Source organism: Montipora foliosa, chromosome 3, assembly GCF_036669935.1.
Source record: "Montipora foliosa isolate CH-2021 chromosome 3, ASM3666993v2, whole genome shotgun sequence".
NCBI classification, from domain to species: domain Eukaryota; kingdom Metazoa; phylum Cnidaria; class Anthozoa; order Scleractinia; family Acroporidae; genus Montipora; species Montipora foliosa.
In genome coordinates, this window is record NC_090871.1 from 65,406,612 (window position 1) to 65,431,611 (window position 25,000).

A 25,000-nucleotide genomic window follows, 5' to 3' on the forward strand; every position below is an offset into this window, starting at 1 on the left:
GATCTCTTCATCATGGATACGCTCATCAAAAAATTTCCAAGATGCCCAGATGTAGCCGACAAGGCAGACTGGATTGATGAGAGTAACTTGAGTTCCTAGAAAATGAAACAATCTTATTATTTAGATGCAAATTTGGTGAAAAAAGTGACAAGTTTGCAAGAGTATGAAGGCCAAAAGCACTAACCCTTCTCCTTAAAGGGCTGGGGGAAGGGCTGCAAGCAGTTACACACAAGCCTGAGGTTAATAAATGTTTCTTTAAAATAATATGAATTCTTTGTCTGTCACCTCGACAAAACGGCTAGCGGCCATTTTGAAAAAATAATTAGGAGATTATCACGTAACAATCACCTCAAGACTACATTATTGTACATGTATAACTACTGTATAGTCACTTAACTACTGTATAGTGAATGTAATCATCGCAGTTCTGAAGCAAAAAATGAGCAGTTGCAAAAGAAACCTGAAAAAATCCATGGCTGGCTTGAACTGGACTCACGCACGCTCTCATTGGTCAATAGAGCTCTGTGTTTACCCGAGAGTATGTAAACACGACTGTGACATCACACGACTTTTGATTGGTTATGTGTTGTCAGATGAGCATTTTGATTGGTTAATAGGATATGAGTGTGTTTCAAGAAAATAAGTTTCAATCAAGAAGTAAAAAAAACCCAGCATTTTCCTAGATTATTTTGTCAAATCATTTTTAACACTCTGGGAGTAGGGAGAATTCTCGACAGTTCTAACTGTCTTGATTTCTCCCAATTCCCCCTCGTGTTTAGATGAGGCTTATAATGTCAACACAGAAAAAGTCCTCTATTGCTTAAATAATAGGTAAAGAATGAATGGAATTTTCATATGTTTGAACTCCGGAGTACGCAGGTCTCAAATTAATGACAGTGATCGTTGCAGTTACATGTACTAGGAAGGAACTGGGTTTTTTCAGGCTTCTTTTGCAACAACTCAAGTTGCTTCAGCTGCCATGTTCACTTACATGGATACATTAACTACTGACAATATTACCCCACAGTTCAAATATATGAACATGTTATATATTCTTTCTATGATATAGTCTGCTTCTTCAAAAGATTGAAGTGATCCTCACAATTATCTTTGCCTCTTACAAACACCTGAAAATTTCAGGCAGCTCAAAGAGATTCCATGACCTGTGCGATGCTGGTGCGTTTGCTCTACCAACTGAGCTACATGTATGAAGCCACACAGTTGGGAGCTGGTCAATTTATTGGGCTCATGTGAATCCTGTGAAAGAAATGATGATTTTTCAGGTCTCTATTAGAAACAATTATTGCTTAAATTAATTGTCCAGATAAGTACAAAGATCACTTTAATCTTTTGTCTATAACCCACACTTCCAATACAAATTTCTTTCAGTCACCTTCTTGTTGATGAAATCATAGTAGTACATTTTTGGCTTAGAAGAACGGAGTAGAACCTTATCATTGTTACCTCCTAGCTGGTACTGTAATGCCGCTATAGTTGTTTTGTCTGGTCTCCATTGATACAAAGACCTTTGGATGGTCTTAAAATTTCATGATACTGATTGCCTTAAACCTGCATGACTTACCTATACTCCACCAAAACCAGCCTGCATATCCAGGGTGGCGGCAAGTGCTATAAATTCCATAAGTGACTAAAACGTGATTCTTGTCCTTCCTCGTCTGAATTATATGCGTGAAATTAGATTCTGCTGTTATCATGGCAAGTTTCCGTAGTGCTTCTCCTCCCATCATCATCAGCAAGCCAAGAAAGCTAAAAATAAAAATGCTCTTCATTTGTGGCAAAAGCCACAACTCTAAGGCAAATTCAGTCCAACTAGCAATGGCTGCAATTTGGTACTCTACACTGTGGTTGAGCAGGAATGAGTCTAAAGACAGTTTGTCTGGACTGTAAATAGCCACCACCACATATTCAGATATATGAAATAAGGAGAGGGAGGCTAGATACCAGCCAAAATATTTCCATGGTGTATCTCCAATGCTAAGCAGGATGGCAGATCCAAAAAGGACACCTTAAAAAACAAGGCAATTACATGGGAATTAATACTGCATAACATTTCCATTCATCAAGTGAGGCTATGATCCTTGCAGTTATGAATGCAATTTTTGCAATTGCGTAAAGAAGCCTGAAAAATTCAGGACTTCAACAGGGTTTGCCACTAAACGTTGGGAGCTGGTCATTTGTGGGTTCTAATGTTCCCGTGAGGAATGAATCAACGATGAAATGATAATTACATGAAGTGGATCATATATGAACAGCGGATATGAAATCAAGTGAAGCTATGATCCTCGCAGTTATGAACGCAATTTTTGCAATTGCGTAAAGAAGGCTGAAAAATTCAGGACTTCAATGGGGTTTGAACCCGTGGCCTCGTGATACTGGTGCGACGCTCTAACCAACTGAGCTATGAAGCCACTGACATTCGGAGCTGGTCATTTGTAGGTTCTAATGTTCCCGTGAGGAATGAGTCAACGATGAAATGATATATGAAATGGATCATATATGAACTGCGGATATGAAATCAAGTGAAGCTATGATCCTCGCAGTTATTAACAAATGACCAGCTCCCAATGTCAGTGGCTTCATATATATAGCTCAGTTGGTTAGAGTGTCGCACTGGTATCATGAGGTCACAGGTTCAAACCCCGTTGAAGTCCTAAATTTTTCAGGCTTCTTTATGCAATTGCAAAAATTGCGTTCATAAATATGAGGATCATAGCTTCACTTGATTTCATATCCGCAGTTCATATATGATCCATTTCATATATCATTTCATCATTTCCATTCATATCGTCCTGAGACATTAAATGGCTAATCAAGAGTGCGTTCATGAAGCATGATGCCCAGGATTTGTGCTTCAAGCTAGAAGGTATGATGTGGATGGGCCAGTAACATTTCAGATAAGCATTTCGATGTGATGTATTTAGTAATTAAACTGATGCATAATGTCATCCCCAGCCCATCATTTGCCTAAGTTCTGAAATATGCCCCGTAAGCGTGGGTACCCACTACTTCCTACTACTTCTGAGACTGCACAGAATAGCCCAGTCTATAATTTGTGGAATTCATAATTCAGAACCAACCAGTGAGCTATTTTCAGTGGTTACGGAATTAATGGGATTTTAAGCTTTAGAGACGTTTTACAAGGCCAGCGAATCCCAGCGTTATAGCTCATAGCTCTCCCTAGCCTAGTGTCCGTAGGCCAGACATGAACGTACCAAAGTAAAACTTTATCAGTGGCAAATGACAAAAAATTAAAAAAAAACTTACCCAGAAACGCTGCTCTCGCGGCGACCGAAGAATGTGGAAAAATACGTGTTGCTGACAAACTCAAACCAACATAAGCGCATTGCGTTTTTACGTTCCATATATCCGTGGAATGTTTGACATCTTGAAATGATGTCACAGTTAAAAGAATATAAGCTAGAAAAAACGAAATCGCCACTTTTCCTTCTGCAATCATTTCAAATGTAGCATTGTCATCTACCCGTTCATGTAAGAAGACTAAAAGTTACTTGTGTTTTATATTGAAGAAAGCAAACGCAGAAAACCTTTAGGTTTTTAGTTCCTTTTAGGTCTTAAGTGACGAAAAATTGTTTAAAGCCTACAATATTAATTTATTGCCATGGATGGATTTCCTACAGTTTTAGAAGGGATTAATTTGTGAAAGTATAAAACTCGAGGACGCTACAGAATCGCGTACACTACATAAAGTTGTCATTGACTGTTCAGAGTTGAAAAAGACTGCGCACTAATATTTCTCGATAATAAAACCAATGGCGGATGATGACGATAAAAATGGCAGAAAAGTGAATTCTGATCGAGGGTCGAGAACACCACACTGGCGAGAAACATGTATTGGTATTTGGTCAAGAAGTACAAAGGGTCATCATGTCAACGACGGAGAGTACGATAAGATTTGCAATGGAATCAGTGTGATTAGAATTCATGGCAAGGTAAGCTTAAAGATTGTTTCAATTAATTTCAAATATTTCTTGTGCTTGATATCATTACCGCGTGCTGTTTTCAAAAACAAACATCTCCAATAAACTCCTTCTGCTTACACCAATAATATGCCAAGTCAAGCCAAGCCAATTCTTACCTCAACCTACACAGATACAATTTAATTCAGACAATATATGAAAATTATTTTAAATTCAAAACGTTATCGCAAGTCACGATAATGTGCAGCTGTTGTAGGAAGTTAACGTTTGAACGTTTGGGACTTCTTAATCGAGTGGGTGACCCAAAAGAAAAAATTCGTTGGGCAACCTACTAAAGAATTACGATAAAAACGGTTGAAGGATAACTGACAACAGTTTAGAACATAAACAAAAAAGTTCTGGTTGCTTCTGCAGGTACCGGAGCAGAGATTTATACGTACAATGTAAAACAAAAGAAAAAAAAGACAGAAAACAAACGATTCCAAATAAAGACTAATCCCAAGTGGCCAAAAATACAATGATTTCCGATACCTGCAGAAAGACCCAGAATTCTTCATGTTTTTCTTAAAAATATATTATTGATTGTTGTTATCAGTGTGTTATCCTGGGCTCAAGACATTTTCACGTGACATGGTTATGAGTCAACAATTGCAAGATCTATTTGTGCTATGCCGTAAATTGGAACTTTATGCCACTGTTTTCTTGGATAATCCCATGAGAATGTGAATTTCTTTTGGTCTTTTAAATTTTTCTCTACATTTAATTCCTTACCAAATGCCTCCTCTTGCTCAATAATATTCTCAGGTTATTGACTGTTCCCAAGTGAAGGATAAAATTAATAACTGTTTTCAAGAAGCCACAAATGAAGCTTGTAGGTTGCTCCTGGTTTCGACCCCATATCACAACTAAATGAAGTACAATAAAAAATATATTAATTATTGTCTCGGGGGTGTACAGTAGTCATGAGAAGGACTGTTTTGGGTGATAATTGATTGATGTTTCGATAATCTGAGCGGAAGTCATTCTTTTCAGGTGTTCACCCAGACAATTGTACTTCTCTTAAGTTATGAAAGCTTTCTGGTGCTCTTCTGATTTGTCTGTGTCAGCCAAAGTGGTTCAGCGTTGTCTGTACTCTTATCGACAATGATGTTCCTCATCACAGTGGTCAAAATGTTGTGGACTCACGAGGCAAGGGCGCCGCCAGCCTTCCTATTTCATTGCGTGCATGAAAACAAGAGACCCAATTGTTACCGGAAGACTGTGCAGAATTGAGTTCAAATAAATATAAATAGCCAGACAATCGACTTATGATACTTTCTCTGTCTTTGTTAAACAGACAATGCTGAACCACTTTCAATTTGTTTTTTACCACAATATTCAACGCTAAACAAGGTTTTTATTTTAGAGCGTGACCAAATCATGACACGAAGAAAGAGCAAGCGTTGTCTATAGCTTTCTCACAATATGATTAGTTTATTTCCCAAAATGGGCATTCCTGATTGGCTATTACATTGCGTGACAAATTTATGCAAGCAAGACGCGTACAGCATTGTCTAGACTCTTATCGACAACAGCAAATTAGCCAATCAGATTGCGAGATTATGAGCAATTGCGGTAAAAAACAAATTTCCATTTTATTACATTGCCCTTACAACTAACTACCAAAGATTTGCACCAGCTTTTTGTACTGTTTTTTGTATGTTGGTTTTTAAGCAACAACTTTACCATGCACCAAGGGCAATCAATTTTGAGGGTATTGTCTATAAAATTATTGATTTCAATCTTCTGCAACATGCTAGTTAAGACTCACCTGAGTGGAAGCCTGCTATAGTGTAGAGCTTATTGTATCCAAAACTCTTGATTGATTTGTAATCTCATTGAAGCCTACAGATTCTAGTAATTTGAAACTTAGCAAGACCAGAGGACTTCAAATTATTATTACTATTGACAGAACAGGTATTTGAATTTAAAAACAGTCGTAATTAGGCACTTTTGTCTTACTTTAAACCCATTGATTCGATTTCACTCTGTCTAACACCAGAGTCAACGGTGAGTCAATGGGTTAGTGACATGTATTGTACTAAGTAATGCATTTATTTTGCGATTAATTTTTACCTTTTGAAGGAGTTGATATAGAGACTAACCCATTCACCCCTGAACCGACCTAAACCGGCCATACTTAGTATTTTACTCTGTCTAACACCAGACGACTATTTTTACTTGTCAATGGGGAACCACCAGCACTCAATGGGTTAAAATATTTAGATCTCTATCAATGGTTCATAAAACGGGAATGCTATTATTAAACCGATTGACAAGTACAAATTTAATTGTCTGCTGTAAGTTAAACAGAGTAAAATCTATTACATATAAGTCTCGCCCATAAGAGTCAATGGTTTAATAATGACACTAGAGACTCCCTAAAAATGCTCTTAAAAATTAGACTAAGTGTATTCTCCCATCATTAATTTTTCAATTAGTCTTAGAGACCTCTTCTCTTACTTTAGGCACTATTTGATTTTTTTGTTTTCAAAGTGAAACCTCTATCCCCCACCGTTGCAAAAAAGGAATAACTGATACCTTTTGTTTGTTAGAATTAACATTTACAATAGACAAAAGACACACTCTGTTCCACCCAGTCTGAATGACAATTGACAGACACTTTCATTGAAATGATGGAAGCATTAGAAAGGAAAACTGATCATTACACAGTTGTATCACTGCCATGACAGTCATAATTGACAGTAACAATGCAATAAACAAGAGCAATGAAATTATTTTATTAAATATTATAATATAATTTCTTTATTTGTGAAAACTTGAATTCTAAAATAATAAAGTCACAAAGAAATTAGGACAATCATGTTTTGTTGAAAAGCAGCCAAAATATCCAGACTCTCAAATCACTTACAGTATTTTTTTGCAATGCCCAAAATTTCTAAAAGTCTTCTTGACCTCTTCAAATGGATTTTTTTTGTTCTCAAGGCATATAGTGGACCTATGACGGGTAATTTTGTTCCTTCTGATAATATATTTTGATTTGCTTTCAGAAAACGATGCTCCTACTCCGCACAAACCACATGATCATACTTACATCTCAGTCGACAGAGAGGAAACAGATTACAAGTATGAATCTAGTCATACAGTTCCGTAGTCTCACTGCACTAAACAATTGAAAATGAAACACTGTCAGCAATACTACTGTTCCGGCATTTCTGCCACAAACAAATTTTTTTCATACCAATTATTGTGATGATATTCTTAAACAGTGAACAAAAGACCCAAGACTTTGACACAGAAGCACAAAAGGATCAAGTTCCAAACCTGACGAAAAGAGTGATGGATATAATGTTAATGAAGAAAACAAATCTGGAGAGAAACGTCGAACACTATAAGAATGAGGGTGTTAAGCTTACAGGTAAATGTATTTACCTAATTCGATTATTTAAAGTAAATTATAAAGTAATGTGGGTGCTGGGGTTCAATTATTAAATACTTCAATTAAACTTTTTCAAACCAGTTCAATTTTGACTTTTCCGTTGTTCCAGATTAGGGTTATGAAACTAGACAAAGAAAAATTTTAAACCAAGAAAAAAGTTGAGGCACAAGTTCACAGATCTATATAACATTCATGAGCACAAGATCTCGTTTGTTATTTGCTGTAACAATGGTTTATTGACCGAATGAAAAAATGGCCACCAATGTACTGTATTCTTCTTTTGGCTTTGTTTTAATTGGCCTTACTAGCCAAGTATGTGCATGTAAAATTGAAAGAAGCTGCCTGTAAAATGAGGCTAGTCACACTAATTTGCACAAAGACAGAAGAGTAATTTCCTGGTGGCCATTTTTGCATTTGGTCTGCTGTAGTGGTGACTCCTAAAATGAATGTACAGTATACAAATTATGTACATACAGTCATTCGCAGAGTGGTAATTCTGAATTTTAAGCACAAAATACTAATATTTATCAGAGTATACAAGTCATGTGACCTAAATATGGGATTTCTATTGGCTGCAATACCTCCTTTGTACCTCCCTTTGAATTGTTAATTAATTTTCTGAAATGCATTGTAGGTGTTTTTGTGACTTTCAGTGGGTCAGATCATTAATTCTACACTGTAATGATACCTGTGTGTTATTAGCAATGGTCTTTTTCTTAATTTTGTTTCAGATATTTGGGATGGAGTTTACAATACTTGTTCAAAATGCTACGAAACAACAGCAAGGTTAATATCATATTGTCATCCCGTTGAGAAAATTAACCAGGTGAGGAAATGAGATTTTGGGTAGTGTTACTGGTAGACTGCAAGGCAGCTGTATTTTTGCGTTGGTCCAATGCGTCTTTTCAAGCGAAAGGTCTGGAGCGACGGTGAAAAAAAGAGTGAGACTGGAACCTCACACGCCCTTAGGGCGTGTGAGGCTGGCATGCTTAGCGCACGAGAATTCGAAAACCGACTGTTTTGCAGTCTAAATTACTGGAGAATAACATTCTCCTCCTCCTGTGAGTAGATGACATTTTATTGTGCACTTCTTAGAGCGAGTTTCAATAGAGTGTCGTAAAACCAAAACCAAAGTAATTACTTCGGCCAATCAAAAAGGACAGAGACAATCTAGTAAACCAATCAAGACTCGAAGTAATTACACGTAGCCGACACAAAGTGTGGGAAAATGTGACGCGTGGGCCACGATTGGTTTTGGTTTCACTTCTGATTGGTTGGAAAAAAGTGGCGCGAGAACTTTGAACCAATCACTGAGTGATGTAATGCAAAACTAAAGCAATTCGCGAATAATTACTTTCGACACTCAATTGAAAACCATTCTAATAAAGTTCTTGTACACGATTATTGTATGATAAGACTTGTATTTTCTCTTTGAAGTTTTAACAAAGTTTGCGCAGCTAATGAAAAGGTTGCGTCTACTTGTTACTCACTTGATAGCATTACTTTTTTTTTAGTTGTTGTCGTTTCTGTAGTACTTTTTCCTACTGAAAACACTAGACTAGAGATATCGTAGGTAAAATAAACCAGTAAACTAAGGCATTTTACTTTACGTTGATGCACTTAAAAACACCTTGCAAAAAACACGGGAATAATGGCATTCGAGAAACTAGAAAGGGTATGACAGGCAGGTACAAGAGTGGGAGCGGATCAACTTGGATCATCTCGGATCAACTCGGATCAACCCGGATCATCTCGGATCAACTCGGATCATCTCGGATCAACTCGGATCAACTCAACTCAACTCGGATCATCTCGGATCGCTCACCTCGGATCGACATAAAAAAATGATAAGGCTTCAAGAAACCACCTAATCCTAATGTTTAAGTCAACGTAAACCTTCGTGAAATTGGCCGAATAGTGGAATAGTTTTAGCTTACAAAACCGTTGTTAGCTCGATCGGAGTTGATCCGGTCCGACTTTTGTATCTGCCCGGGTATGACTCCACGAAGGGGATGTGCCGCTGCATGGGGTTGCATTTTCAACAGATTTCCCGACAGAGTTACTAGAATGGGGTAGCAAATTTTCGGGATTTTTGGGGTAAGAAAATTCTGGCTAGTGGGATATAAATATCGAAAGTTTCGCGTTGAAAAAAAGTTGTTACAGAACGATCTGTAGCGCTGTTGATTTGATATTTACTAGACGTATTACATTCCGTTTTGAAATAACGATTAAATGGCTTTATTTGAGGTTTCTGCATAAACAGAAAGTGACTATAAGTTGGGATCGCCAAAAGTGACTAAGATGTTGTCTATAATTGGCCATAAAATAGACTATAAAGGGGTAGGGTTGCTGAGAGGCCAGCGGCTCATACCCAGCGAAAAATTTACCCAACTACCCCCCCCCCCCCCTTCCGCCCCCACGGGGTTCTGTATGTCTGCCTCATAATTTTTGGGTGAATTCCAAATTTACTACTAGATCATCCAGTAGCAAAGATCGTTTTTAGTGAGTCATTATTTGTGCACAAACCCACGTGATCTAAAATTACTCAGCAGATGTTACCACACGTTATTTTTTTAATCGTTCGATTTTTCATCCACAGATGTGTGGCTTTGTAGCAAACAGAATCAAGAATGCCAGGAAATGGGCAGATGATAATGAAAACAAGAAAAATAAATAGGAAACTTGACTTAAACGCTGTATTCTACAAAACATACGTTTTAGCCAGTCGAATTTATTTGTCCCGTGGGAGTCATACATGCTCTTCTCCATCGCTTTCTGTTTTTTCTCTCCCTCTCTATTTTTCCTTTATCTCATTTTTGTTGTTAAGGACCTTTTTCGGATAAGTAATTTGTTTTGGTTATGACAAAACGTAACACTTTATATTTCATTTGGATGACAATGATGAATAGGAATGGTTACTTTCGAATTCTACACCTTTCATTGTCTTAAATTTGCCTGTAAAAGCAAAACAGCCTGGCCGTAAACAAATCCGTCTAGTTTGTAACGACCCTTTATGTGACTTGAGTATTTGCAACTGTTATGAATGAAATAGAATGGTATTGTTTCTGTGCATGCGTCGCTGTAACTATAGATTCACACGGAAGCGAGGCGCCCCTTCAAAAAATGAGTTTGTGCTATTTTTAGTATTCAAAATTCTTCAAACTCGTCACGTTGTTCAAAATGGAGGAAACGCGAAAAGTTGGTTTTAGTAAACTAGTTGGTAAAGATTGGATTGTCAGCGTGAATAGATTAAATGCTGACGATTCGTTTTTAAACCCCATCCACACGTGTCCGGGTATTTTCGAAAACGAGATGGCTTTCTCCGCGTTTGGCCCCCGTCCACAATAATTCGGCGTTTCGGTTATGGAAAGCGCTCTCCACACCACAAATTTTTTGAAAAGGAAGGTTTGTCGTATTATTTCTTTACAGTGTCTCAAATTAGCGGCCCTAGCGCTAAATACACTCAACGCTTTAGTTCATCGTCATCATATCGTCCTCAACGTGTGGACGAACGAAAACATAGGTTTTCGAACACCAGAGGCTTGTGATACCATACAGCGCATGCGCGCACAGGTTATGTAGGCCAGGTGGAGGTTAGGGTTTTCGAGTCGTTTTCGCGTATTCGTCTGGACGGCCAAAATACCGGTGATTTTTTTATACACGGAGGAAAAATGTCCGTTTTCGAAAAATCTGGTCACGTGTGCACGGGCCCTCAGTTCTTCGTCAGAGCGAAATGAGCGAACTGGATTGAAAGAACGGTCTAGCTATTCCACGTTTCAGGAACTTTATAATGTACGACGCCCACGTCAACAACGTCATTTGAAATTGCAAGATCTCAGTTCACAAAGTTATTTGTCAGTTCAACTTCTACGGACTAAGCGTAATGTACACAGACTGAACTTGTAGGAACGGTGTTGAAGCCTAGGGAAAAGGTTAAATTCGCCGTTGTGTGTTCACGCTTTAGTCATTTCATGTTAAGATTCCGAGAGAACGCGGAAGAACTTTGCAAAAGTGGAAAACGCACGTGCAGAGCCAGTGTTTTGCTGATTGTAGCCTGGTCCTTACTAGTGACGCTCGCCGGCATAAGTACACCTATGATGAAATGGTATATGAAATGAATCACATATGAACTGCGGATATGAAATCAAGTGAAGCTATGATCTTCGCAGTTATGAACGCAATTTTTACAATTGCGTATAGAAGCCTGAAAAATTCAGGACTTCAACGGGGTTTGAACCCGTGACCTCGCGATTCCGGTGTGACGCTCTAACCAACTGAGCTATGAAGCCACTGACGTTGGGAGTTGGTCATTTGTGGGTTCTAATGGTCCCGTGAGGAATGAATCAATGATGAAATGGTATATGAAATGAATCATATATTAACTGCGGATATGAAATCAAGCGAAGCTATGATCTTCGCAACCCCGTTGAAGTCCTGAAATTTTCAGGCTTCTCTACGCAATTGTAAAAATTGCGTTCATAACTGCGAAGATCATAACTTCACTTGATAAGTACACCTAAGCAACACTCATGCAGACGCACTATCTTTTCATTTACACAAAAGAAGCAAGTGATCAAAACCCCTACTAAGTTTTCGTGTGTTTCTCGCGTTCATGGTTCTCTCGCTAGTGAGACCAGGCGTAGAAGCTATTGGCTCCTTGTTGTTTCGCAGAGTACAATGAGAAACAAAATATACTAGAACGCGCACCACATGCGCAGGTCGATTATTGTTCCTCAGCCAACCAATCAAATTGTTACTTTGGCCATCGATGTTGCTTGAACTCCCTAAATTCCGTGGTCACTATTTAAGGTCACTATCACGACACCCGAGCCGTGCATGCGCACTTCTTTATTTCGCAACCTTGAAACTGATACTGCATGCATTCCTTAGTGTTCAGTAGTGTCCTAAAAACGCGTGACTGAGGGGACGGTTTCAACTTCGTACCCAGTGTCCTATCCCTCACTGCTTCAAGCGTGGTGTAAAGGGCCCTGGAAACAGCTTCCAGCTTCGCTTGACTTCATGGTAAAGAAAGACCGAAAGAAGATAATAAACTAGTGTGTTACACCTAATTGAGATAAAGCTTTTCGTCATGGGGCAAAAATGAATAAAATCGGAAATGACTGTTGAGAAAAACTTGACAAGGACATCAAGGAATCAGCGCGCGCCAGTTCAAAATAGAACAAAGTTATCAAGGCAACGTGACTTCACAATCAAAGTAAACAGAAGAAGTTTAACTTTTTCCGAAAACGTTTCGTTGAGAGTGTTAAAAATAAGTTTTGCCATGAAAAAGACAAAGCAAACAAAGAACAACGCCCGCGAATTCCAGATCGTTGCATCTGTATCTGCGCTGAAACTAGAATGTCGCAAAAATGTGTGGTAAGTTGAAAAAAATGTATATTTCAGGTTTTCACTGATTTCACCTATTCACAGGCTTGCGAATTTCCTTCAAGCGCCTTGCCAGATGGCCCCACATTCTGATCCGCATTTTGCCAACTGCTGATACACTCTAATTTCTAATCAACACCTTGAAAGATCTAATCGTAGTTAATTTTTTTTAAATTTTGCACGTAAATCAAATTAGAGTGGTTTTGTGATTCGTGATGATGAGATAATTCCAACAACATACGCAGCGATCATCCTTGAAATCTTAAACTACAAAAGCTCTGTTATCGTTGAAAAAAGGTTTAGCCACATGCTATTTATAAACTCATTATGATGCACTAAGACTTACAAACCAAGCATGCGCAATTTATCAAGTGGCAGCCTTGATGCTGATAATGCGTTACTTAGTGTTCAGCAGTGTGTCCCAGAAACGCGTGACTATGGGGACGTTCAACCTCGTACTCATTGTCCTATCCTCACTACTTCGAGCTTGACATAAAGGGCCCTGGGAACAGTGTTTTCTACTAGACGTCGTGTTAAAGAAAGACTGAAAGAACGTAACAAACTATTGTGTTACACCTAGGTGTAAGGAAGCTTTTCGATGGGGGAAAAAGAGGGACAAAATCAGCAATAACTGTTGAAAAAAACTTGACAAGGACGCAAAGTAGCGCGCGCCAGTTCAAAATAGAACAAAGTATCAAGGCAACGTGACTTCACAATCAAAGTAAACAGAAGAAGATTGACTTTTTCCCAAACGTTTCGTTGAGAGTGTTAAAAATGAGTTTTGCCTTGAAAACGTCTAAGCAAAATAAGAACAACTCCCGCGAATTCCAGGTCGTTGCATCTGTATCTGCGCTGAAACTGGAATGTCGCAAAAATGTGTGGTAAGTTGAAAAAAAGAAACTTTGTTGCCGTTTCAGCTTTCACTGATTTCATCAATTCACAAGGTTGCGCCGGAATGTCCTTCCCGCATCTTCCCAGATGGCCCCACATTATGACCCACATTTCGCCAACTGCGGATTCCTTCTGATTTCTAATCAACACCTTGAAAGATCTAATTGTAGAAATCAAGTTCAGTTATTCTGTGATCCGTGCATGAGATAATTCCTACACTGTCTGCAGCCAGCATACTTGAGATCCAAATCCTCAAGAGATCTGTTATAGATAAAAAAAAGTTTAAGACATTTTATTGCGATGCACCAAAGACAAAACATGGAACTCCGAGAGGGGTGGGGGATGCTTTGCTTTGTGCCTCGTCCCATAATTCCAAGGAGTAGCTCAAATCAATGAAAGGGGAAATTAAATTGTATTTAAATATAAGATCCATGACGAGAAGGGATGTAAGTACCTTGAAATAAGCTCGTGAAATGATCGTAAATGTTGAATGTAAATTGACTGCTTATAAGTTATTTGATTATTTCGTAAAAGTCCAGGATATGCGGTTTACAAAGCAGCTATACTAGTGACTCACTAATCGACTCTTTTCATCAGGCATCCTCACAAGATTGTGATTGTTTGGGATAAAGATGACAGCAAGAAGCTCACTAAGGTATATCAGAATTAATGCTTCTTTTCGCGTACTGACTTAGTTTCTCGTTTAACTGAGTTAAAAGTATACATAATTATACTTACGTTCACTTACTATTAAATTTTAGTTTGGCTGTTAACCAAGAAAATTATTCGTTTTCAGCCCATTCCGTGGGAGCCTGGAAGTAATAATCCTTTCCGTGGGATTCTTGTTTGGCATGAGGCAGACCATGTGAAATTGAGATCAATACTTCACAAGGTAAACGCGAAAGTTAAGCTTGAAAACAGTTTTGTTAACAAAATTAAGGGAAACGTCCAGGTAAGGCATTTTATCTCGATACTTACAATACTGAATTACTATTTGCCGAAGGCGAGGTGAATATCGGTAAATTAAAACCGAGACGAAGTCGGGGTTTTCATTCACTAATATAATGTAGTTCAACCATGTAAGCCGTATAGTATATATTTACATTTTTTTATCTTAGCCACCGTGAATGATGGTAACTTTTCATTTAATGTTTTCTTTTTCTCTTTGCATTATACTTTATTTTCCGGCTCTGAAAATACTGGCATATTTGTTGCTGCTTTTCACTTTAAGATTAAATCAATTTACGTGTTCATTTTAGGACCCCACTAGGAGTGGGAAGTATAAGGATTATTCTTGGAGCTTTGCGATAAAAAATGTAAGTATACTCACGGTTAGGAGTAGGCATTTCAAATTTTGCATGACGAAAAGGAACATATCAGTTTTGAGCCGTCAATTGACATATACTTTATATTAAAAAAAAATAAGGAAAAATGTGAATCAATCCTGCCTTAAGGTCAATGCAGGTGATTTTTCGTGCTCAACGAAAATTAAAGGTGAAGTCTCGCCATGTTGGGTGATAGTACTTTGACAAACCCAATATAGCACTATTAAACGTCCAAAAAAGAAAGAAAGAAACTAATAAAAAAAGAAAAACATAGACGTATAATGCAAACAAACCTAAAAAAAAAACGCTTTGGGGATAAGGGCCATTTGAGCACATCACACTGTTGCACTTTATTCTGTGAGGAATCTAACAATCAAACAATGTTTGTTAAAGTATATACAACAGAAGAGAATACAGTAGTTCACGCATTTGTAAAGAAAAATAATAATCTGCCTGTAAATTAAAACAACAACGATAAAAATTTTTGTCTAAAATTTACTTCATAACAGGAGACCAAAAGAGGCCGCCGCAAAGTCATTGCCACTGGAACGATCAACCTGGCAGATTACATAAGCAAGAGATTTAAGGCATTTAACCTCACTGTTACACTGAAACCATCCAATAAAAACATCATATCCGCATCGATGAAATTTTCATTGTCATCAGTGATGCTACAGGATGGCGTCCCTTTGTAAGTCCTTTTTGTAAGGAAGTGATGATAATAATTAACAATTATTCCACGGGCGTGTTCAGCTGGATATTTATAATTAACAATTATCCTGCGAAATCGCGCGGAATATCGCCTGATACTTAACCGAAGAGGACGTAGGCCGAGTTAAGGCTAAAATCAGGCGATATTCCGCAAGATTGAGCAGGATAATTGTTTTATTATTCAAAACATTGATGACACAGCACAATTTTCTACGTTTATTGGGAAAAAAAGCTAGAAAAACTACCATTTTTCTCTGCGACACACAAAATTACGTATACGCAGGATAAACGTTGAGTACGCACGACGAATATTGAGCGCGTTATGACCATATTTGGGCACTGTCACAATGTGTTGAATAATAATTACTGATATTTGTAGAGCGTCGTATGATACCATATACCATGATAACTAAGCTAATCAAACTCTGGAAATGGATTATCCAATGATGTAGTTTTTAATAATGGCAGTACTGTTATGAAAGATGATGTAATTTTGTGAGTTTGGATACATCCTCCTGCAGCAATGATGTCTGTGCAAATTTATTTCTCCTTGGTAAAATTTGAGGATGACATGCCAGTGATTTCTTTATTCAATTTTCCTCTACTTCACTTGCTGTACACGCGTAATTTAATCTCTGATTAGTCTTACAACTGGCAGTTCTTTAATCAAAAATATTATTGAATCACTGATACAACTTCAAACTTGCCAACGGTGCATTTTTCACTGTCACATAAGTGAAGTTGTCTTGATCTTCACAATGATGTCAACGACTCTTCACAGTTAAATTTAAAGTGTTACCCAAAATAAAGTATTGTTTGCATCAGTTTTAATATCGCTTTTAGTTGATATTCTTGTTCTGTTCTTAGTATCACCAAGGAAGATCTTATCAGGGAAATCTTGCACGACGCTGAGAAGTCTGCTGCTGACAAGAAAACCGAGAAAATCCGTATTGAAAACGCCAACAAAACAGTTCCAGCCGTGAATTCAGCAGATGTGAACAATTCTGCTGAGTTGCCACAGCCGAGCTCCAAACAGGAACTGTCAGCAGCTAAGGAAAGCGGCTCAGATGCGAGGAAAATAAACAAAAACAACAACAATAATGACTCGAGGGAAGAAAAGAAAACCGCAGGGGACGGTAAACAACCTTCGCTTCCAAATCTTCCCACAGCAGAGGAACAACAAACTCATATGATGGCTGATTCTGCTACTGAAGAGTGTGATATCAACGGTGCCAAAGAATCTTCAGCTCAGAAGAACAACGAAGAGAAGACGTCAGCCCAGAATAAACATAATTCCATGCCTGCTGGTCGTCATGGACGGAAAGAAAAGAACAAGGACAAGAAGCCAATGGAGGGCACATCCCTAAGTGGTTCCAGCGACAAGAAGCGAAATGTGTCGGCAACTGAAACAGGGTTACCATGCAATGAGAAGTCAGGGAAAGCGTTCGAAGGTCTGGAAACATCGGATGTTGAGGGGAAACGCAATGATGGTGACGAAAAAATCGTCTTGTCATCTTCCAAGACAAAAACCTCTTGCCCTGGACAGAGTGGTGCTGAAGGAGGCAGTGGAGAGAAGCTGTCTTCCAGTGATAGCAGCGGAACCAGTGTTCAAACAGTAGTTGATAAAACAAAGCGCATCAAATCTGAGGCAAATGTGAAAAATACCGTCACTGGAAGTGAAGAGGTCGTCAGCAGTGTACCAGGCGAACAAACAATTTCAGGCGACAAAGAGGACGAGGCGACAGCAAATGGCACACAAGAACCACCAGCAAAAGATTTAAATTCTGTTGAGAAGGAGAAACAGAGGCTGGCCTGCTTTTTCGACAAGCTGCGGAAGCCAGCTCCTTGTAAAGGTATGAGAATGAAATAACAGCTCTCAAGTAAATTCGGCCAATCAAAGCAGAAGTAGATAATGAAATGCACCAACCACAATCGAAGCGTTCGCCGCTACGCGCGAGAACTGAGCACTTAGTCAAATCATTGACTAAGAAATCAGGGGAAGATTTAGTTTTACAGCAATCACGTGTTTAGGCGGGGGTAAACAGCTTTTTTTTACAGATAATTCATTCAATCCTAAATACTGAAATTACATTTTTTTAAGGTTCCTCTGGAGGTGGTCAGGTCGTTGGGAAAGTACGATGCCAAACAAAAATTCAAGTGAGCGGTCACAACTGTGAGGTTGCTGGCGAAATCAAAAAGGATGCTACAGCGACTGCTACAGAAAAAGTGCCACCAACAAACGGAGATGCTGAAGGAAAAGAGAAACAGAGGCTGGCCTGTTTCTTTAACAAACTGCTTAAGTCTGCTCCTCACAAAGGTGTGATACTGTAACATTGCTGTTTTAAATTGAACTTCTAGTTCTATCCTGCACATGCAGCAGTAAGTTCAATCCACAATTCCCAAACTCATTAATAATTCACGAACACAAAAGCCTATCAAAAATGGATAAATTCGTCACGTGCATGACTTTTAAAACCCAATGAAAACCTAGATGAAAACCACACGTGTTTTGGATATTGTATCCAAACCACACGTTGTTTTCATCTGATTCCTCATTGAATATCAAGATTTACACATCAAAACAAAAGAAATTAAACCAAAGAACAGCGTTTTTAATAACTCATTTTCCACGGTTTACAACAATGTTTACATCACAATTAACAAAGGAAGCAGAATTAAAAAATGCACAACCTTGTTTGAGAAGCCATATCAAAAACTCGTGCTTCGTGTTTCATTATAGGTTCCAAACACATCGAAACAATAAAAGCACTCGGCCTTCGACCTCGTGCTTTCATTTAGTTTCTCGGTGTTTGGAACCTATGATAAAACACTCGCTCTCGTTGTTTATACATAAAATCAAACGTCGACGTACATACGGAAAATATTCTCTAATTCTAGATTAGCATTTTGCCTGTTGATTATCTTTGTCAACATAGTTTCATTCTGAGCTAAGAAAGTTAAGGTCATAACAAACGTGACAAAGTTTTGCTTGTATTTCTACAGCGCCGGAAACGGTGTGTTGTCCGCAGCTGTCCGAATACGTGGCAGAAGAGATGACTTTGCTGAAAAAAGAGATTGCTTCTTTGGACAAAGTGACTCTTAAACTGGAGCAGGAAATTCGGCAGGCCATGGATATCGCAGGTTAGCCTGACAAATACTTTCGATGACTCTGGACAAATCACAACTGAACCAGTTAAATAAACGTGGGGTAATGGTGGCATGTGCTTGGTTTTGATTAGCCTGTTCTAGACTATCAGTGGGTCGGGACGAGCGAAGATTGTTGTGAGGGTGCGAAAAAGCCGAGCGAAGACTGGGGCAGTGGGGTCTCCCGCCGCACCGCCTCACCCCACAAGCCCCACTTCCCCAGTCTTCGCTCGGCTTTTTCGCACCCTCGCCACAATCTTCGCTCGTCCCGCCCCAGTGAGAGCCTGGAACAGGCTACAGGTTTAATTTTGATCGGATTGGTTGCGTTCAACATTTCGGCCAATCAGTTTTGGTCATGAAACATCCGGGACTTGAGAAATGAACGGTTTGAATCGCCGATCGAAGAGGGCCTTAAAATTGTCCAAAATACCATGACGTAACTGAAAAAGAGGCGATTTTTGTTTAGAACAACGTTCATGCTGAGACAAGACGAAACTGCAGGGGCTCGTTTAGGCAATGAAACTGCAATGAAAAAATCGTACCAATTTTACTGTGATTTGTCAACGGTATACATTGCGAGGGGTTTCAAACTTGCCCCACAAAAACTTGGTGCAACCGTACCTCGTCAAAACTCGTGAATTGAATCGAGTTGCCGCGACAAAAAATCGTATGTGTAAGTGGACCCCAAGTTGTCATCCCTGGTATTGAAGTGATAATAGCCTTCGTCAGTGATTTGTTACCAATCGCCTTTGTTCTTCTCAGACTGCTCAGAAGAATTACATAGCCTGACCCAGGACTGGTTTATTATGGTTGACTATAGAGCTGAACTTGTTTCTCGAAGGAACAATCTCCAAATACTGTAAGTGGCAATAAATGTGTCCTTTCCGAATTAAATCCAAGGCAAACGAAATAGTTGTTTGATTTGTCGAGGAAAAATGAGCCTGCGAATTAAATTGGCAGAAATAGATATTTTGCCGGCACCGATTGTCTTGTGGGATTATGGGTAATTTGTCGTACAAGTAGTGAACCGTTAGGGATTTGAATCAATCTAGGTTCAGCTTTCTTCGCCTACATTTTTGTTAACTTTTCCCTATAACCTCCATTGGGTAGTGGCACTTGCATAGGGTTTGGAATAAGTTCCCTCATTACCGCAGGGTTTTGAGTGTTTGTATCCGGCAGGTGCTCAGTGTACCTTTCCTGTAACAAGTTTTTAGTAGATCAGTACCTTAGAGTATGCTAACATATTGTTATTTGGAAGCGGATTTTGTATGCATATGGCAAGCAAAATAAACCGGCTTGTGGCGCTTGCTGTCCTCCTACATGCCCAAGTACATGTATCTACACAGTTGAGTTGTGATTGAGTTAGTTGTGTTGTGTCTGATTGCCAATGGATACTGAAGTGAAAATTTATCCTTTCAGCAACAATTTATATTTGGGCAAGAACAAAATGATTTTCTGTTCGTGGAAGAGCTGACAAAAAGTGCTGATGTGTTATCAGACGCTAGCAAAAAAATCGAAAAACAAGAATGTTCCAAGACGGAATACACACACGAATATCGCATGCATGTGAAAGAAAAGGCAAAGAACATTTGGAATATGGAATCCGATGTTGAATCGTGAATTAGAGACACAAGTTGAGCATTGCATTCTACAAACACACTATCGACTTTTCGAAGCAACCTTTTTTTAAACAAAGGTTGATTTTTCGCCAGGATATCATGCCTTTGCGCAACATTCTTTAAAGAAACAATAATGGCAGTGGAAAGTCGCCAATAATGTTGAAAATTTTATTCATCATAAAAAAAATCATTTCTCCTTTTATTTCTCTTTAGTGACAAACAAGGAGATGTTGAACAATGCTGTAATATTATGAGGTCTGAACTCAAACTGCTATTTACACTTGAAGGTATGTCGTCAACAAGCACTGCCGAGATGGGACGAAGACATCACGGGAAATTACGAAAATTTAGGAGTATTTTCGCCAACTTCGACTCTGCTCGATATTTCTTTATAAATTAAACTTAAAATTTTCATTAGATAATACTACTATTTGTTTGTGTTTTCAGACTGGCGTAAGACTGCTTATCACAAAGCCCAACAGGCTAAACTACTTGACCTGCTGTTCACATTTGTGAACGTGCGACGCGAAAACTGAATTGAGGTGAGCGACATTTAGGCTGCTCTACATGATTGGCAACGTAAACAAAAGAACCAGCGATGTACCCCTGCGCAATAAATTGTTCTTAATTGGTGTCTTGTCCGAAAAGGAATGCACAAGCGATCGACAAACCACTGAGCCTGCGTATGTCGGTCACAACCACTTTCCCAGGGTCTTCTGAGAGAGGACCCTGGGAACGAGGTTGAGTCCGTCTTACTTATTAAGCTTGCGCGTGAAATGAAAGTCACTCCTTTATAAGCTGAGCAAATGCTGAAATTTGTTCTTTTTTTTTTTCATTTCTTTCAGATTTTGCTCGACAAGTCTTCTTTGCTTGTAAATATTTGTAAATAATTTTTTGTATTTGTGAATGTTTTTTGAATATTTTTGAATATTTTTTGTATATATTTGACAACGCGACATCGTCCATTTCTTTTCCATTATGAATGTAAATATTGTACATTATCCTTTAAGTTAGCTCAGCCTTGCTCTCAAGTTAACGTTTTCTTTCCGCTTTCAACAAAAACCAGGACAGCTATATTTTCTAAAGTGAACTTTTCTTGACTATAACGTCGAATGGAATTGAAATTATTTTACTTTCTTTGACTGGCTTTTTTTCGTTTTTTCCGCACAGTATTCCAAAAGGCAATTTTATTTATTTCAAGAAAACGTTTATACTCAGAATTTGATGTCAATAACTTCTTTTTATAAGTGAATGTAAATATTGTATACGCTTCCTTAATTTAAGGGGAATTTTTGGTGAAAAAAAAATGCAGTCGCTCTCAATTTCACTTTCTTTTTACGGTGAAACACATTCTAACCTGTTTTAAATCCGTTGACTGATTTGTACTTTAAATATGTCAACAATTTTTTAACAAAATGTTACGCTTTATTTAAAATCAGGAGATTGAACTTTTCTTGACAATAATGTCGAATGGAATCGAAATTATTTCACCTTCTTTTCACAAAACCAAGCCTTTTTTACGTTTTCACGTAGTATTCCAAGCAGCAATTCTCCTTATTGTTAATCAAACTTTTTTGCTGAAGAACAAAATTTTCAAATTGAGAAAAATTGAATTTGCATTGCTTAGTTCCGGCAACATCAGTGAATGAATTAACTCAGCTGTGCTCAGGTGACTTGTGATGTCATTCTACTCAGTTGTGATCTGATTGGCTACCTTTATTTTTATCCAATGCGCTGCTATGAAATAAATCATTTCTAAAACAATCTTGCGCTCGTTTATGTCCCATCTTTGTGAGACTTTATTCGTTTGAATTTTTGCTTTGTTAATTCATCCACTTGTTTCTCTTCTCTCTGTTCATTTATCATTTTTCCGACAAACTTTGGCTTAATTCCTCTCGCCGGCTAAACCCTTACCTTGCTTTATTTTAAATTCCATATTACTATGCCATTTTGTTTTAAATTCCCGTTCAGCAAATTAATACTTCGTTGTTTTCGGTTCAAACAAAAGGAGTTTGTCACTCATATTTCCCTCCATTTGTATTTTCTCTCTGTCCATTTTCCTGACAGCGTAGCTTTCTTTCTCTCTTCTACCCCTTTGTTTTAGTTTCCAGTTCAGCCTGTTGTTTTTGGATCAAACTTAAGACGTTTGTCACTTCTATTTTCCTCTATAGATATTGTCAACTGCCTTTAAAATAAGTTTACTTTCCTCAACTGTTTTACCATTTGGTTTCAAATATTAACATTTTTCTTTAAATTAATCTGCCTGAATACCATTTGTTTCGTGTATAAGTGTTTCTCGTTCTCTTTATGGTTCGTGATTTTGTTAATTTTTTGCTTTCTGTTTGTCAGTGTCGTTCAGTTGTTTGTCGTTCAAGTTCACAATTTCGTAATTCAGTCCCTTTTTTCTGTCATTCAGTTGCTGCTTGCGTTTTTAGTATTTGCAATTTTGCTGCTTGCTTTTTTAGTATTTGCAATTTTGCTGCTGCTTTTTTAGTATTTGCAATTTTGCTGCTTGCTTTTTTAGTATTTGTAATTTTGCTGCTTGCTTTTTTAGCACTTGTAATTTTGATGCTTGCTTTTTTAGAATTTGCAATTTCGCTGCTGCTCGCTCTTTAGTATTTGCAATTTGCTGCTTGTTTTTAGTATTTGCAATTTTGCTGCTGCTTGCTTTTTACTATTTGCAATTTTGCTGCTGCTCGCTCTTTAGTATTTGCAATTTTGCTGCTTGCCTTTTTAGTATTTGCTATTTTTCTGCTGCTTGTTTTTTTTTTTATTTATTTGCAATTTTGCTGCTTGCTCTGCAATTTGTAGTTTTTGCTTCTTCATCTCTTCATCTTTCCTTTGTTCGTCGTGATTTGTTTTTGCTCTTTTTATTTTCGTGTCTTGGTAATTTTGTGTCAATTAGCGTTGTGAAATTTTGTACTTCGTTTCGAAATTCGTTTGCGTTTGCAGTCTTACTTAACTTCTCTGATTCAACGGTTTCATTCCCTTCTGCAGTCTTGCTTTGGAACACAGCTCTTATTTTGTCCGAGTTTGTATTGAGACATCATCTATTAATTCATCTGTTCGTTTTTACTAATAGCTCTCACAACCCAATCTTTTTCTTTCTAATTCCCATCACCTCGCCATTACACCGTTTCCTTTTTTCCTCAGGAATCAAATTGAATATCTAAAAATGAAAATATTTCAACTCAATGAAACTGTCGCAAGATTTTCAATTTTTTTCCAGCGAATTTTCAAAGCAACAAACGATTAGAGTCCAGCAAAGTGGTGAAAAGTGAGTTCCAACTTAGCAGTGCTTGCGATTGGATCTACCGAACCATCATATAGACATATAATGAATGACGTCACTCCATCACAAAAAGAACATCTTATAGTTGTGATGTCACACGGTCAAGCATAATTCATCCACAAAATCAACAGGCGTTGTCTGGATGTTCATATCAGTTTTTGTTTCTTATGTTTTGTGTTGTTTGAAAATGTCGAGTTCTCGAGATAATGCACTTTCAGTCAAATTTCCTTTTGATTCTTATATTGCGGCTTGGTTTTCTACGTGAAATTTCTTGATAAACTGACAAAATCCACATAAAAATATCGGTTTATCCTTTGTGATGAGCACTTCTGTAATAATGATTAGCGGCTGCAAAGGAGTAAATTATTTTTTCACCCTGTATTACAAGTAATGTAAATAAAGAAGCGTTGTCATTGAAATTTGTGTGTACACTGGATGCGAGTGCTTCGTTTTTAACATCACTAACATCCGGTAAAATAGCAGGAAACGAGACAGTTTTTTTTTTAACAGCCAGTCAAATATGGCCTTTTTTTTGGAACTATGACTCTGGTTAAGAGATTGGGCGGCAAATGGCTTCAGTCAACTACGCGACGATAAAAGAAATGTTGCATGGCTGTTTAAGCAAAGTTTAAACGCATTTAAATTCTTCCAACATCGATTCAACATGTTTCAACACGGTTGAAAGGGGGGATGCTGAAGTCGTTTGCGCGGGCCTTCAGTCAAGTGATTTTTCTGGTTAAATTTCGTCCACGTTTCACGCAAAAATGATGCTGAAATTTCCCTAGTTATACAAGAACGACAACAACAGCAACAACAAAAAACAACAGGGTCAAGAAGATGAAAGTAGGAGAAAATGGAAACTAGAAGTTCCTTTTCACTCCAAAAACCCATGGGTGGACTGGTGGTACAAGTGTAGCACCACTGTACATGGGATTGCTTGGGTAGACGGTGAATATCTTGGACCCGGCGGGTCTAACACACAGGTCAAGGGTCAGTGTACATGTCAACGTGCTACAGTTGAATAAACAACACAAAGTGTCTCGTAGCCCTGATCACTCTACACTCTACAAAAATGTTGTTTCAGGTCTAGGGGAAACTTTTGTCTTAGTTGTTCATAAGTGGGACAGGACTGCGGAAAGTGACCTCTGTTTAAGACCCGTCTTCTCGCACCACATCCGCGCAAACAGAAAACTATGCATAGCTTCCAGGTGCGATTTGAACATGAAATGACAAGG

The 25,000-nt window shown here is 38.2% G+C and overlaps 3 protein-coding genes across 3 annotated transcripts in view; 2 read left to right on the top strand and 1 right to left on the bottom strand.

Moving 5' to 3' along the window:
• The window catches only part of LOC137997978 (protein-S-isoprenylcysteine O-methyltransferase-like), a 4,200-nt gene extending 536 nt beyond the window's left edge, over positions 1-3,664 (bottom strand). Inside the window, exons 1-3 of the mRNA XM_068844344.1 lie at positions 3,286-3,664; positions 1,583-2,026; positions 1-95 (exon numbers count right to left, since the gene is read on the bottom strand). The exon at positions 1-95 is cut by the window's left edge and continues 536 nt beyond it. Coding sequence (XP_068700445.1) covers positions 1-95; positions 1,583-2,026; positions 3,286-3,478 — 732 coding nt within the window. The 5' untranslated portion in view covers positions 3,479-3,664. The remainder of the gene's footprint in view (positions 96-1,582; positions 2,027-3,285) is intronic.
• A 103-nt stretch (positions 3,665-3,767) lies between these two features.
• LOC137997979 (uncharacterized) lies at positions 3,768-10,468 on the top strand. The gene is made up of 6 exons (XM_068844346.1): positions 3,768-3,971; positions 5,843-5,915; positions 7,010-7,085; positions 7,229-7,377; positions 8,130-8,224; positions 9,998-10,468. Exons 1-6 carry the CDS (start codon positions 3,792-3,794, stop codon positions 10,073-10,075), a joined length of 651 nt encoding a protein of 216 aa, XP_068700447.1. The 5' UTR covers positions 3,768-3,791; the 3' UTR covers positions 10,076-10,468.
• A 1,335-nt stretch (positions 10,469-11,803) lies between these two features.
• Positions 11,804-24,146, top strand: LOC137997977 (EH domain-binding protein 1-like). The gene is made up of 11 exons (XM_068844343.1): positions 11,804-14,329; positions 14,471-14,566; positions 14,934-14,990; positions 15,509-15,690; positions 16,578-17,563; positions 17,812-18,027; positions 18,714-18,851; positions 19,617-19,713; positions 20,687-20,760; positions 20,921-21,015; positions 21,319-24,146. The coding sequence occupies exons 4-10, from the start codon at positions 15,644-15,646 to the stop codon at positions 21,007-21,009; spliced, it is 1,647 nt and encodes a 548-aa protein (XP_068700444.1). The 5' UTR covers positions 11,804-14,329; positions 14,471-14,566; positions 14,934-14,990; positions 15,509-15,643; the 3' UTR covers positions 21,010-21,015; positions 21,319-24,146.
• The last annotated feature ends 854 nt before the right edge of the window (positions 24,147-25,000 follow it).

Excerpts from the sequence above, each read along its gene's own strand:
- LOC137997979 (XM_068844346.1), top strand. The coding sequence starts at position 3,792 with ATGGCGGATGATGACGATAAAAATGGCAGAAAAGTGAATTCTGATCGA. Across the intron at positions 7,378-8,129 it reads TGAGGGTGTTAAGCTTACAG|ATATTTGGGATGGAGTTTAC; the intron begins GTAAATGTATTT and ends ATTTTGTTTCAG. Across the intron at positions 8,225-9,997 it reads CCGTTGAGAAAATTAACCAG|ATGTGTGGCTTTGTAGCAAA; the intron begins GTGAGGAAATGA and ends TTTCATCCACAG.
- LOC137997977 (XM_068844343.1), top strand. The coding sequence starts at position 15,644 with ATGAAATTTTCATTGTCATCAGTGATGCTACAGGATGGCGTCCCTTT. Across the intron at positions 18,852-19,616 it reads GCAGGCCATGGATATCGCAG|ACTGCTCAGAAGAATTACAT; the intron begins GTTAGCCTGACA and ends TGTTCTTCTCAG. Across the intron at positions 20,761-20,920 it reads ACTGCTATTTACACTTGAAG|ACTGGCGTAAGACTGCTTAT; the intron begins GTATGTCGTCAA and ends TTGTGTTTTCAG.